The sequence below is a fragment of the Aptenodytes patagonicus genome, chromosome 6 (genome assembly GCF_965638725.1).
Source record: "Aptenodytes patagonicus chromosome 6, bAptPat1.pri.cur, whole genome shotgun sequence".
In the NCBI taxonomy this organism is placed as follows: Eukaryota; Metazoa; Chordata; class Aves; order Sphenisciformes; family Spheniscidae; genus Aptenodytes; species Aptenodytes patagonicus.
The window spans coordinates 47,339,448-47,355,083 of NC_134954.1; the positions used below are offsets into that span (position 1 = coordinate 47,339,448).

At 41.2% G+C, this 15,636-nt stretch overlaps 1 protein-coding gene across 1 annotated transcript; it reads right to left on the reverse strand.

Annotated features, from left to right (window-relative positions):
* Positions 1 to 1,067: 1,067 nt before the first annotated feature.
* On the reverse strand, positions 1,068 to 11,609 carry ICOS (inducible T cell costimulator). The gene is made up of 6 exons (XM_076340741.1): positions 11,525 to 11,609; positions 5,477 to 5,515; positions 4,191 to 4,529; positions 2,657 to 2,769; positions 1,954 to 2,044; positions 1,068 to 1,430 (listed from the first exon to the last, which is right to left on the reverse strand). Exons 1-5 carry the CDS (start codon positions 11,580 to 11,582, stop codon positions 1,955 to 1,957), a joined length of 639 nt encoding a protein of 212 aa, XP_076196856.1. The 5' UTR covers positions 11,583 to 11,609; the 3' UTR covers positions 1,068 to 1,430; position 1,954.
* Positions 11,610 to 15,636: the final 4,027 nt, after the last annotated feature.

Genomic DNA, 15,636 nt, shown 5'->3' on the forward strand with positions numbered 1-15,636 from the left:
TCTAAGCAGGGTACCCACTGTGAAATTGGCAGTCCCCACTTCATTTGATACTTCACTCATTTCCCCTTTGCTTAATGTCACAGTTAACAATTTGCACCTTCTCTCTGCAATACTTCTACGTATTTAGGTGTTTGTTGAGGAAAACCCTGTTCTTGACATACCAGCTTATGTCCTCTTCATGCCTGACAGTCCCTGTTTGCCCTATCAAATTTGAAACCAGCCGTCTGTTTGCCAGACAAGCAGGCTATGTATCTTTCACAATAGTGTCCTCTGACCGATATTTGTTTTTTCAATGAATTACAGAGAGACTCAGAATCAATGCACCGCTCTGCTTCCAGCAGCCAAATGGTGTCTGGCATCATATTCAGGCTGGATTCCCAGTTGGTCATTTATGGTCAGAGTTTTGATGGATTTCACAAGGAGCATGAAGGATTGATCATTTCATTCATACTGAAGGCTCTGAGCAATTTGAGGCAGGTCAAGTAACCCCTGAACCCACTGGGGAAGTGGTAAAGGTTTCATGTCAAACCACAAGAGGAAGATAATTGCAATGCAGAGTCCATGAATACACTGGCCTTATGGACTGTGTAGTATTTGTGCTGCAAGACATGTGAATAGGAGAGATCATGCCTCCTAGTTTAGGGACTGATCCTGCAGGTTTGAACTGATTTAAAGAACAATTGCAGTCTTGAAAGTAATATATTCCTCTGTTAGTAAAAGAATTCAGAATTTAATTAAATAAGAGGAGCCCCAAGGTGTGAATGGCAAAGATGTATTGATAGCACAAATATGAAAAATGCAGATGCGCATACTTGAGGTACTGTGTCACAGTGAAGTCTCTGCTGTGCTCTCTCAGGTTTTGCTCCCCTGCTGTCACACAGCTTGGTGCAGGAGAGCATGTGTGCATACCGCACTCTCCTAGTGTGGTGCTAAGAAGTTTGACAGTGAATCTGAGGATGAATTGATAGCATCAGGCTAAACTAGCCCTAACAAAAGGGCATGTGCAATACATCAACCATGCTTCATGGCTGTGCCACAAGGATTGGCATTGGAGGTAGTCTTTTTTTTTTTGTCCCCAGTGGAAAGTTTATCATAAAGGAGACTGTAGAAAATAGAAGTTCCCTCTGTAGCAGCACTACAGGAATCTACTCTCAAGCAAACTCACTACATTTTCTTCAACTAAAAGCTGACATCTTTAACACATTGTTAGCACTTCATGTACAAGTCAGTGGATCAGGCAGTGTGCCACTTACTTAACACACAAGGCTAGAGCAAAACACAGCTCAGAACAGTACTAGAGTGGGTGTCTCGTGACTGAGCGCACAAGAGCTCAGGGAGGCTGGGAAAGGTGAGGAAATGCTAATTTCCCATTGTTCAGGTTCAAGTAGCTGAACTGCCGCCAGAATTTCCATGCCACAAGCAACTTATACCTGGAACAGGAATGGAGAATTAGTTACATGCAACCCCCATACATCTGAATCAGTCTAAATTCTGCTTCTGTTCTGTATCCCAAACTACTTCTGGCTACTATGCAAGGGCTTAAGTAGTTAGGAAGTTCCTCATTCTCTACAGATTATTTGCCGTTAGCCAGTAACACTCAGTAAATCTAACAAATCACTTCCCCAGAGAGATTTTGGGTACCACGCCTCATCTGAAGAATCTGAATGGAACAGTTTCACATCTCTTCCTCAAGCATAAGATCATTACTTTGCACTGATGTGAAGCAGTTGCATTTCTAGGAACCAGCCCACCATTCTGATTCAAAAGGTTTCCAGAGATTTTGCTTTTTATTTCCCCTTCCTGCTATGTGGCAGCATGAACTCCATTAACAAGCTATTGTAACAATCTCACCCACCCACCCACCATCAATTGGAGACACAGCAAGCAGCCCTTTCCCTCCCAGAGAAAGCCTTGCAACAGATACAAGCAGAGTACAACTAGGCTTAATACAACCTCAGATTCTTGGTTTTTTAGCTGCATTCACTGCTGCCATGGGCATGTATTCACTGTTGTACTCATGGGAGTTGGATTCACACTGCTGATTCTGCAAACAGAGAGAAAATACCATGAATTTAATTTGTGGTCACTAACCTTCGCCACTCCTCCCTTTGTTCTTTAAGTAGGGCAGTTATTCTGACTTTTCAGTGGGAATATTAAAGTCAGACTAGACAGACACTCACGTAGAAAACTTGGAATAAAACAAACTGAAAATGAAAAACACACATCGTCCGAAAGAATAACTAATGTCCATGGTCTCCTTTCTTTCCTGAGCCAACTGGTTCTTTGTTGAAGTGATTTTGCTCCAGAACAGAGCTGGAATTGCTCCACTGATGATTTGTTTCCCCTTCTTGAAGAAAACAATCAGGTGAATTGCTTACCAAAGTAATTTTGCTGACCTGTGCAGCATTTCTCCTCTTTCCTTTGATTCCCAGCCTTTAAATCAATAAACAATTCTGTCTTAGAAAAATTAAATCTGAGCTGCTGTCATCAATGACTGAATTCCAGTGGTAAATTAACAACTCAGTCTCTTTGTCAAAAAACACATCACGTACTGAGTTAGTATGTGCCTGTCCCACCCTCTAAATCTCATTAAATCAAGTTCCCCATCCAAGACCCTTGGAAGGAGGGTTGTGCAGAATCTCATAGACTTGCTTACCTTGTTCCTTAAGCAACAGGCTACGGCACAGCAGATACAGGAAATCATGGCAAACAGGATCAGGCCAATAATTATCCATGACATGAGTCCCAGTGAAATGCAGTCTTCCTTATCTGGAGATGGGGAGGCAAAAAAGTCATTACTGATAATTTGCTTTTTCCCCCCCTAGAGATAACTTTTCAAATTCTTTCCCCTCTTCTCTTCATATTAATAAAATAGCAAAAGTGAGCTCTGGAGAAGGATTTTCCTGAGGTGAAAAGCCACCTTGGAAAAGTGTATTCAGCAGGAAGCAGAACATTGCAATTTTCCAGAAGGAGAGGTGAAACTGTTGGTACACAGGGCTAAAAGTGTAGACTGAAAAGCAACAAAGCCAGGCTTGAGAGCATGATGGTATTTCAGATCTGAGCAATGCTTAAGCTTACATTCAGTGAATACCACAGGTGATTTAAGGGCTGCCTGGTCAAAAGAATGGTGGACTTTGGCAGTCATGTTTGGATAGGAAGGCAAGCTGAGGGACACAAGATTACCCTTGCCCAGATCAAGGAGAAAATGTGATAGGGCATGAAACATCTGGCAATAGCTATGAGCATCTGGCTATCCGTACAAATGGAAACGGACAGCTTTGGGAAACACTGCAGACAAAAAAAGGACATCACAGCTTGATTCTGAGAAGCTGTTTTAAGTTCAGAGAGGGCTGAGAGATAATTTGACCCAACCACATAATTTTAGCCTTAGTATTTCAGCTTCTATCTTTGTTTAGTCCTGGTGTTGAGAGATACAAAACGATAGCAAGGGAAGGACAACAGGCAGTACCATGTTGTAGCTGAACTATATGGAGAACCAAGAAGGGGTATGAGCAAAACCACTAACTCTTTCAGCTTAATATACCAAAGAGCCACTGAGTGAAAGGCAATTCAAAATTAAAGCCTGTGCAGCAAGTCTTCTGAAGTTAGTCCAAGCCCTTCTCAGTAAAAGGCAAAAAAGTCTCAGCAGTTGCAGATCTCTTTTGTTCTAAGAAGGCTCTAAAGCTGAAGGCCTGTTTCAGAGAGGTAAGCACCATCTTCTTCACATCAGAGTTCCATATACCACTGCTAGCACAGATATTTGACTGCTGATGTTTTTTTTATCCTAGGCACATGAAGATAGCTCTCAGAATGGATTTTTTTCCCCGGCTAGAAATAATCTAACATTTGCATTCAGCAGCTTGGAAAATGGACAATCAGAAATTTCTGCTGCAGGCAAAGGTGGGACTGCAGTACTCCAGAAGATGTAGTCTAGCTAGCTTGGGTGCCACCAACAATATGCAGAGCTCAGCATGGCCTGCAAAACCTGCCCAAGAAGATGAATAAATATGAAGAGGCCATGCTGAGCAGTCTGCCAACACAGCTCCACTGTTACCAGCCCCCTGCTAAGTAGTTTTAAGCTGTCTTGGAAAACTGTGCAGACTCTAGTCACATTTTTCACTGCAGCATAGCTATGCCCAGTGTCTACTTATCAGTAAACTGAAGTGAAGGGAGAAGAGAAGTAAACTTACCTTGGATGTACAAATAGGTTTCTTTCAGACGGCAATCTATGTAAGGAGGGGGTAAGAACATCTCCAGGCAGTAGGTATAAATGTCAATGTGCTTTCTTTCCAGATTTTTAAGAATGAAAGTGGTGCTGCTATTTGAATGCTCTGTCTGACAGTAGGTGACATTACTCTTGGGGATAACTTTCTCCTCGCTCAAATGGAGTGCACAGATCTCCTTCTTTTCATGCCCTTTGAAGAGGGTCATGCTGAACTCACTCACATTTTTGGGGTTGGGGAATGTGAACTTGAAGTTTCCATTTTCAAATTCTACCATCACCTGGGAGTCAGAAACATGAGGCTGATCTGAAGACAAAAAAACAATATGTACAGTCACTCACATAGCAATGAAAAGAATCCCTAAAATGTTAAGAAATTCATTTAAATAAAGCAAGTGAACCATGTGATTGAAACTTCAGGCATGTAGGTACTCAGAATAGTCTGGCTGTGGAAAGCGGCCTGTACAATGAGATACCAGTGCATCATTCTGGTCATGTCAGACATTACTGAGAAAATAAATGAGATGAGATAAAACCTGGCCTGTTATCTGCTATAAGGCTGGAGAGGTCACTGTTGGCATTGGATCAGTGAGTTACTTGATAATGTTTAAAGGCCCCCTTGGACCAAACACTATATGGACATGTAATACCTGCCTCAGACTGATTGTCCTATTCATAGATAAAACAAGGTGGGACAAAGATGATGATAATTATCTCTGGTTTATGGTTCATAATCTCCACCCTAATGATGTAGCTGAAAACTTAAAATGGGATGTGAACCCCAGACTCCTACATAAGTGCCTTAACCACAAGACCTAACTTTCCTTTCTAGAGTAGATACTGGTTTGAGGCATGACATAAAGTTTAAACCTAATTACTTAGATGGCTATAGCACCTTCAACACTAACATAATGGGAGGAGTTGAGGACAAATGTCACTTTGTGCATGCACCCACATGCAATCCAAAAATCCCATTTGACCTTCCCAAAGACTGTCTGAAAAACTCTCAGATGTTGTGCAACTCTCATTTTGCAAATTTCTTGGAGCAAAAAGAAAGAAAACTGACCGAGGCCCTCCTGCTACCTCACAGTTTGACTTTGTAAAGTCAGCAACCAATAGCATGGGAAACTCCCTCAGACAAAAATGTGTTAAAGTGTGCTGTAAAAAAAAAAGACAATTTTTTTTCAAGGGCAGTATTTTCTGATCTAGAAAGGCATTTAAAACCATAAACCAAATTATGCAAATGTGTCTTACCTATATTTTTGCACGGTCTTGACGAGCAGCTATCAACTCCTGAAAAATACAAAATTGTTTCCTGTTTAAAATTCAAGAAGAGAGATGCAGGAACAGGGGCTGAGCCATGCTGAAGTTATTTTCTAATTTGTGTTACTAGCCTATCTGATCCTGTCTGTGCTACGCTATAAAATCATATGATGTGATAAAAGCACAAAATATAAAAATCAAAGTAGAAAAAAAATGCAGAGCATGAATTAATATTGATCTTGCATATAGCATTTGCAAATTCTGAAAAACACCTCTGCAAAGTAATAGATGTACTTCATAAATAGAAGCTGAGATGAAAGTAAAATTTCCCCCCAAATACTGAGGAGATCTGCCCCCAAATAAAAGAGCATACTTTTGATTTCTCATTAATCCAGAGTCTGCAATGAGCCAGCATTATACTTTGTTTCCAGACCAAAGTGCTCATTTCAGTCTATGTTCATTCTGTTTCCCCCACTGCTCAACACCGCATCAAAACATCTTCTTATGGCACATCCAGAATGAATATCTGGAAGATGCTCCAATACATACAGCAAGAAAATCTTCAAGTAATGCATACGGTTTTGTTCCTTTTTCAGTAGCAACATTTTCTCTACATGATTATCAAACTGCATTCAGTCCATTGTGCGTAGGCAGCCCCCATTACAGGAGACAGGCACATTTTTAGTAATTGTTCTGGATTTGTTTTTTAAGCCACTGCCTCCTTCACCACCCACTATGGCAATACTGAGAGTGGAATTTCCTGGCTGGGTTGGTGGCATGTACCGCTTTGAAATGGTTTGTATGTCAGTACTGGCAGCATAGCACAGCCCGATAGTGCTTCATTTGGAATTTTTCTTTTTGCAGTGCCCTAAAACTAAAGGTACAGACAGGTACACAGACAAGTAGAAAAAAACCTGTATATGCTTTTCCTGTTTTCTGGTAGCCTGAGTAAGTTCTTCAGAGGCTACTTAGATTGAAATATACACTACATCAGGATTTTATGATGCTAAGGAAATACGAGGCAAATACTTAAAGACTTTGATGCACCATCCTGTTCTTCTTACTGCTACGTGGTAGTCTAGATCCACACAGAGTAGGTCCTCAACTGTGCCAGGTATTGCACTGATTGCACAGTATAAATAATATTTTTCCCAAGGCACCAGTTATCTTTGTCATCCAGCGTGCATATGCACAGGGACAGAAGATTATTCTCATTTGGGTACCTTTGTATGCTCTGAACTCTTTCTGGATGGAGGCAATCTTTTAGTGTTCATGCTTTTTCCTTCTTTGAATTCTTGCTCCCCAATTACCACCATTGGCAAGGGCATTGCAATGAATGATACTCATTTGAAATATTTTTAGTATGATACATAAGCTAATGGACTTCTGGAAGATGCTTTGCAATGCTCAGTTGGAAAGCAATAGAAACTGTTATCCCTTTTTGATTGATTTACCCTCTTCCTAGTTATCACATTCTTCCTGGTTTACTGTGCACAGTCAGCACCGTTATCTAATTCAGCGACAGTTCTAATATCTGTACTTCTCTCAGGACTGTTACTTAAGTGTGTGATAACAGACAAGGTATTTGGCATCTTGTACCACTGGTGTGAAGATAAGACAGACAAAACGCACAACTCGCCAACCCCCAGTGAAATAGAGCTCTAGATATGCTGAAGGCACAGATACAGAAAGTGCAAACCCTCATAATGGTACATAGTCTGAAAAGCCGAAATCAAAGGTCAAATAAAGAAACAGTTCTTGATGACTTGCAAGTTGCATGGTGAGAGAAAACAGCTGCTATGAGAACAGCATTTGAAATAAAGGTCTTTTAAAATGCTCTGTAGTTTGATGGCCTGTAGTTTGGTAACATATACCTTTAAAATTAGGCCCAACAGCAGACAAATTATTTAGGGAAGGGAAGAAAAAAAAAGTGTATTGATATCGCAGAAGCTAGGGAGTATGGTGAACATGTAAGCTGACCTGATATTTTTGAGAAGCATCCACCTGTAGCTGAGACCTCTACATTCGTCACTGGTCATCTGAGAGGAGAGGCAGATGCTGACTCTGTCGGGGCAGCTACAGAGCCAAGTGGTGCCATATTCCCCCAATGCCCCAGGGGAGCATGGGGCTACTCTTCTCTGAGCGCTAAAGCAACAGCTTTGAATTTCATTTCTCTGTCTCTGAGAATAGTTCAATTTTGCTGTTAGCTGATGAAATCGCCCTTTCATACTGGGTGGTTTAAAATGTTTGTCAGAGATCATGGTTTTAATCCTTGTTTTTAATGGAAAAGGGCAGAGAGAGGTCATTAAGCATGTAGTTCATGTGACCTTGTGGCAAGCTGAAAGATCGTTTTGTATCCTCTCAGGCCCAGAAGCCTTAACTGCCTATTTTCAAGAAAGACTCAGTAATGTATTTCTCTGAATGAACATTTTGGTAAATGTGATGCAATTAGTATTCCTCTGAAACAAGTGACCGTATAGAAGAGTATGCTTAGCATAGTATAAAGGGAGCACATTTTAAAATTATATTAACAATGCCTGAGATTAAAACACAAAATTGTCTACATGGATGACCACAATGGGTGAGAGCTGATATGAATTTCCAACTCACTAGCTATTCTGCATCAGCTCCTAATGTGAATGCTCTCACTGCATACTAAAAGGTGGCTTATTCCCCGCTCCCTGTGCCTGATTGCTGTTCTCCTGTGCCCATTTGTACCAGTTCATTCCTAGGGTAATCCTATGGATCTCTAACACTGTGGTTAATGGCCAGACACATTTGGGATGTCATTTGCTAAGCTACAGTCAGAATAAATGTACATTTAGTGGGATGGGAGATAGGAAACTGGGGTTTAAATGTCCAATAATATTGAGAGATTCACTCACTAAACCTTCCTAATACTACCTCAAAAAATATGTGAATGAAAGACTACATCACTTGTAGTCTACATCATTATTGTTGGAAATGGACAGAAGAATCTCACTGGTTCAGTAGTAAATATGCTTAGATTTGTCCTTAAGGTTCCTTTTTGGTATTTTTCATAAAAGAACTAATTCAATTGCATATGAGGGTTTTGAGACAAGAGGAAACAAATCTTTCATTCATTTCATAGTAGTGTCACGCTGTGGAGTTGTGTAGAGTTGTTCCTGGCTCACCTCATGTGAAGCAGAGTGTCAAGACAAATATTGTGGTTCAGATGTGAATCCAAGAGATGAACATGTATATGAAAGTAACTTCTTGCTATGTTAAACTATGAAAGAGTGTGTGTGTACATTCTACATATAAGTGTATTTACAGTCATGTACATTTCAGTCTCCATTTCATCTTTACTGCAGTGGGAACGCACTTTGGCAGAGGTTTGAGAATTTCTATGGTAGTGTACTTGGACACTGAGGCCAATGGAAGGGGGGTTATTTTCATTTTAATGGGATTGCAATTTTGAGCTTTCTGGTTGCTCTTTGGCAGACCCAATGTTATTTGCAAACATCACCAATCCATTAAGCATTTTGGTCCTAACAGAAGTTTAAAAACCACTTTTGATTAATTTTAAAACTTGGGGTTTAGGGTAGGAGGATAGAATACTCTTGCTTGGTTTTCTTGCTGTTTGTTTTATCTGCCCCAGCTCTCAGAAAACTAATTAGCTGACAAAAAGAACAAGCATAATTTCACTTGGGTGTGTTTGCCTCTGAAGATGAGCAGGGAGAGTGCAGACCCTGCTTTTAAAACAACACATTTGTTTTGTTAATACTAAATGCATAATGAAACCACACATAGTTTTTTAAGTTGCTATAGCTTTGCTCTTTCAAGGCACTCTGAAAGATGACACAGTCAATTCAATGTCATTAGTCATATGCCTAAAACTAACATGTTCCTATCTTTCAAGAATCAAGATTAAGAGAGGAAAACAGTGCTTCTGGCCAAAGCAAGTAATGGCCAGAATTACTCTAGGAAGCCATCTATAATCTGAATTATTTCTATGGTATAACATATGTTGTGAAATATGGAAACGCTTATAAAATATACCACTAACACAGCAGCCATTGTTGATAATATTTCAGACACCCTTCTAAGAAATGACCATGATTTCCTCCTGTATTGACAACAGGAGATCTGTGGGTGAACAGTGATAATGCTTTGCAAATGTCGGCATGCAAAAGCTAATGTGCAATGTTTCATAGCAAGGGCCTCAAGTGCTGTGGAATCCTACAGCTCTGTACTCCAAAATCCCATTGCCTGTGTTCCTCTACAGGCACCAGAGAGGCTCCATGCTCTTACAAACAATTTCTTTATCATGATTGGGTTATCAATTCATAATACACATATACACACATATATCACCTTCTGTGACCTGTTTACATTGAATAAAACTATCCATAGATCACAAGTAGGGCTTGCTAACTGCTAAGTCAACCCCCCCCCCCCCAAAATCTCAGAAGTTACTCTGCTTTTACTCCCCAAAAATTGCCACAGTGCTCGGCAGCACTCTCTGGAGTGCTAGCTCCTTCTCTAAATGAGATTATCATGCTAATGTGTCTTACATCAAGCTGATCTTTTACAGCCCTTTTCTTTTTAGCAAGAATTATAATAATTAGTACTTTTTATGCTGAAAGCACTGTAAGGTAAAAAACCTGAGAGATACTATTTCTTGTTACAGGCAGTCTCTTTCTCCTGCCCTCTCCTCTCCCCAGCCCCCTGCCGAAATCCTATCCTCCATATTTGAAGGAAGGGAGAAAGAAGGGAGAAATGCCGGTATCAGAACAATTATTTGCACCCTTAAAACTGAAGCCTATTTCTTCCCACAAGGAATGGCCTTTTAGATAGCTCCAGCCACATGTAAGAGCATGCTCATCAAGTATACTTGCTAAGTTGACTAGCTGAGAAATATTTAACCAAATTGATAGGATTTTTTGCTAGTAGATTTAAAAATAGGAGAAAAAGAGCAGCTCATGTCCCTTTAGAGATACTGATCACAATCCTCCTTCCCTGTGATTTCACCCATCTTTTCAATCTATCTGAAAACTCAGTAGACTATTGCTGTATTAGTTAACCTTCAGAAGGGTATCTGCATTGCCTAAAGAGCTGGAAACTGGTTTTTATTTAAATGAAAGCTTAAATTCTGTATGAAACCTCAGGAGTACTTAAATTTTACAGGGGGACTTGAAACCTATCCTGTATCACTAGAATATCAGAAGCAAATCTATTCAATAGCCCTTGGCATGACCTTCAAAGGAACATGTTTAGATGGTCCTTAGTAACTGTGCGCACTAAATCTCAGGTCTTACTTATATGATGCATCGTACCAAATCCTTGGACAGTATATGTATGAAAAAAAAGACTCTTCTTAATCAGATATTATCTGTATTTCCATCCTGGCCCAGTAATATGTGGGTTTCAGAGAGATAAATGTGAGCTCTGGTATTTTACTTTGCGTAGCTGTGATAAAACACTGAATCTTGTAAAACACTACATCCATGTTTATGGCTGGACTGAGATCAGCACTGTCACCATGCCCCTTCTCAAACACAGCATTAGGAATGCTACGCTTCCTTTTAAGTCAGTCTGTGTTTCAAGCCTGCACCAAAATGATCTCATCTGCTCTTCCATGCCATATACATTTTTCATAGTATAAAAATTCCCTGTGCAAACAAAAGCAGGTTTAATATCAATAACTTGGCTTCTCTTTATTAAGCCATTCACCGTCGCTACTATAAGACCTTATGCCCAGCAAGGGAAGCTGGCTGGAGCACTACAGTCTAAACAGCTAGAGGGTAACACTGAGCAGATGAGCTAAAGAATATAAACAACGAGAACTTGTAGTTCTTAGTTTCAGAGCAAATGCCCTGTGCTGGCAGGAATTCTCTTCCCACCAACTCTAGTGATGTTAAAGTTGAGAGTAGTCTTTTTGCAGCTGTTTCCCTTAATTACCTCTATTCCTCCAACCCCTTGCTATCATGCCTCATTTACTGTCTCCTGTCATTGGGTGGGTTATATTCCATAGAGACATCTAGTGCAAGGAGAATAATCTAAAATGCTACTCACCGTACAGGGCTTCAAACTGAAAGCAGAGGACACAGAAAGTTACAGCCACCGACTTCATGCTTGCCTGACACAGATGCACCAGCCTTCTGTCTACTGTGAAGGAAGAATAAAGGAAGAATTCATGGGTAGAAAAGGAAGTGGTTTGTGGGCAATAGGGGAAATTATATGATAATCAGAAGGACTTTTTAATTTAACCCCTGACTACGTTATAGCTATGTCAGCATTAGCTGTCGCCCACACCTGTGGAGTTTGCTGCTTTTTTTTTTTTCCCTACCTCACGGCTTGCTGTCACAGACAGGAAGGCGAAAGATTTTCTGACATTACATTTGATGTTCACTTCTGCAAAGACTGTTTCTGGTTAAATCTATCATGATAGAGACTACAGTCATCTACAGTACGCTTCCTGCAGATGGCCCATAGTGAGAAACTTGTTCATTAAATTAACTTACAATATATGCATATTTTCAACTGGCAACCTGGTTTCTCCCCACCAGTTTCAGCTGGTCTTACGTAACTGATGGTCTTGCTCTATGTGGAAACCGTTCATTAGTAGGGTAGGAGTCTCTTGTGTGTCCTGGTCCTGGAATTCGTTGGAAGAACATGTCCAAATTGCAGAAGGGTCCCCTCAGCCCTGTGACTTCCTGGGGGCTCACTCCGACATAAGACTTCCACCCTGGAGGTCAGGCTTGCTCTGCGTGGACATGAGAAACTTGAGTTTCTCTCATGAAGAGGAGAGAGAGAGAGAGGAGAGGAGGAGATCTGACCCAGCACCTTAGGGCCTTAGGTCAAAAGTTTCTCTCCTTCCCTCTCCCTGCTTTTGTGCAGCACACTCTATTCTGGCCTGCTATCCATCTGTATTCTGGGAACGTTTTAGGACCCTTTGGGATTACATGTTCTACAATCATTTAGAACTGGCTGTTTATTTATGCCTATAATACTAATTTTAGCGCAGATAACATGCTGGAAAAGCAGCTTCTAAATCATGTTTAACATATTAGATGCAGTTAGTATTTCTGATTGCACAAAGAGAAGACGCAAAGGACTAATAGTGGTGCCTGACAGACACTCCTGGGGTTGAGTCCTTGTAATGGTCATGCAGTGGTACCAAATAATTTGTGAATAACAGGACTGGGTTACAGATTCACTCCTACTTTGTACTGTGTGAATACATCTTCACGTGTTGGTTTACTCTTCCTTAAAAAGTGATTTAATTTCTTTCACTACTACTGCTAAAGATCCATTCACATGAACACTGGCAGAGTTTTACTCTCTTCAAATCTTTGCAAAGCCCTGCAAATCTTTGCCTTTTGTTAAATTAAAATCAGAGCTAAGCCTGAGTCGAGTCAGGATTTGATCTAAATTTTCAGCTCGGGTGTCTGGAGCCAAACTTAAGCAACTCTAACTAGAGAAAGTTTCTGCAGTATACTTTTAATTCAGAAGCTCAAGAGTAATATATGGAGGTTCAAGCAATGATAAAGCTGAAAAAGATACATCCAACTCCTGAGCTTTGCCTATGAAGTTATGACCCACATTGCGATCTACTGAGGTTCCAGGTAGGACCACCTTTCCCATCCCCCATAACAACTTACGGGAAGTGCTGAAACAACAGAGCAGCCCTCTCCTGGAACAGGACCTTTATTGTCCCCCAAGTAAGCCTAAGACAAGCAGCCAGAAAGGCTTATAGTAAAAAGAGCTGCTGCTGCTGCTACAAAATTAAGGGAGGAAGAGAATCATGTGTAAAGTACCCCCACCCACACCTTTGGGAGAGCGTGCTGACAACACACCAAGGATTGAGTCCCTACAAAGCCTACTGCTGGCTGGGAAGGCCAATAAAGGTGTAGGGGAATGTACTCCTTCGAGCAAATTTGTAGCTATTTTATGTGAAAACAAGCTTTAAAATGAATCAGTATTGTTAGGGTTCAAAAATGTGTTGTCTTTCTTAAAAATGTAAACATTTTGCCAGGAAAGTAATTTTGATAGAGAAGAGATTTTTTTTTTAATCAATATAGTTATTTTGGAGCAACTTACTCCTTCCCTCACCTCTCTGTGACCTTATCAGTTATACCAATGCAGAGGTGATTAATACACATCTATTTCCCTCCTGGGGTAAGAATAGCTAGCAGCATAGCTTGGTTGGCATAGATCTCACTACAACAATTGGAGCAAGACCCACTCTCCAGTAAACAGTTTGTATTTGTCCTCTCTCTCTCCTGTCATTATAGCCTCAAGTCTGGAATTACGCCTTCTCCTTTTCTGCTTCCTGGCGCTTGGGATTGCTAGAACACACTGCTCCCTTTGTTTCAAAAGAGTCCAGCCCAGGGTACACTTTGGGGTACGTTTGGCAGCACTCTGAAGTTTGACCTAGACAGTGATTTCTTTTGGTGGTTGAGTGTATTTGATGATGAGCCAGCAGAGCCTGGGGCACTCACAGTATATGTTCACAAGCTAAGAGAAACAAAGTCTAGCTCAGGGCCAAGTGTGAGGGATGCTAACCTTCTAGTCCCACACCAACAGAGACTCCTCTGTTGCCTTTCAATCTTTCTGTCTTTGCCTCCCTCCTCTGTCAGTGCTTACCTACTTCACAAAGACATCGTGACTGCAATTTGGAAATGTTTCTTGCAAATACTACGGTTGGTTACAGTTAACCACCTGGGACAAGCAGTCTATTTCCACAACACGCTTCCTATAACTGCAACTATTTTTGCTCACAAACACGTGTTTCCTTTTTCCACCCTCACTCATTTCTCTTCTCTTTGTCGTGATTTTCACTCTCTCACCTACATACACCTCTCAGAGCTGACTTCTTTCCTCCTCTAACCTGACTGTCCCCCAGTCCCTGTCTACCCTTCTCCTCAAGCAGAGGCTGCCCTTCAGCATGTGCAGTAACTCCTTTCTGGAATGTGGCTTCTCCCTCCCGCAAGCCCCATTCTTTCTTCGTGTCCTACCCCCAACACTACCCTACAGTGATAAATTCCTTTTTCTCCTATCATCTCACTTCCGACTTGCCATCACTGACTATTAACAACCTGGAAAATCCGTATGGGCATTTTTATGCCTTTAAAAATGCATCCAGTGGTACACCCAGTTCCAAAGAGAAACAGACTTGCTCATCCCTTGGTCCATACACCAGTGTTCTCTACCACACGATTTTCAATGCTTCTCCCTTCTAACTCCAAGCGACTCAGGAAACAACACTTCTGCTGCTTCCCTAAAGAGACTGATTCACAGCAGAGATTTTCCCTGTGATGCATGATGTATATTTTTCTTTGCTCTGTTTAATCACATAACTCTCACTGAGGTTCCAGGTAGGACCACCTAGGTTAGGGTTATCACCCTAAACAATGTCCATGTTAGCAAAATGCTACTGCATTGTATCCCTTTTTTTGCCATGAAACAAAGGTGGTGTTTACATTGAAGTAGCTTGTTCTGTCTCACCAGCAGTTTTCCACTTCTGCTTGTGGATGATGAGCAGTTGCCCACAGCAATGTAAAATATTCTCTCAATAAAATGTTTTGTGATTCTTTCTGCAGAGGCTGCTACAATCTATCCACGCAAATTATATTCTGTTGTCTCCTGCTTCTTCTCATTCTTTGTTTCAATATCTGGCCTATATTCTCATGACTCTGGGTCATTCCCTCAGGGGTGGAGCAGAAAGCCTCCACACTCATGCGTTTTTGTTTCCTGTCCCCCTAATTGAGAAGGGGAACAATGACTTTCACTGTGCTATTTTTAAGATTCTGTGATGGCTTTAAATCCCACTTCCCATCTGCATCACTCCCCATGAGGTGTGTAAACAAGCTGCAGTCATTCAGGATGTAGAGATTTCAGCCTGAAATGCAGCTCATGTGCTCCCTCATTTGTTCTGATGCCTCCTTTGCTGATCTCTCCCACAGGCCCGTGGGGCTTGCTGTAATATTCTCTCCATCAACGTGCCAGCGGAGGCTACCAGGGTTCAGCTCAGTGGCAGGGCAAACACCTCCCTGCAAAGCAGATCTAATGAGACCCTTTGGGGTGTGAGTGTGTGTAGCTTTGCTTCTTGGTACAAGCTCCGGTACCCCATGAATCACTTTCTTTTTTCGGATGATGCTTGAGAATATTTAATTGTCATCGAC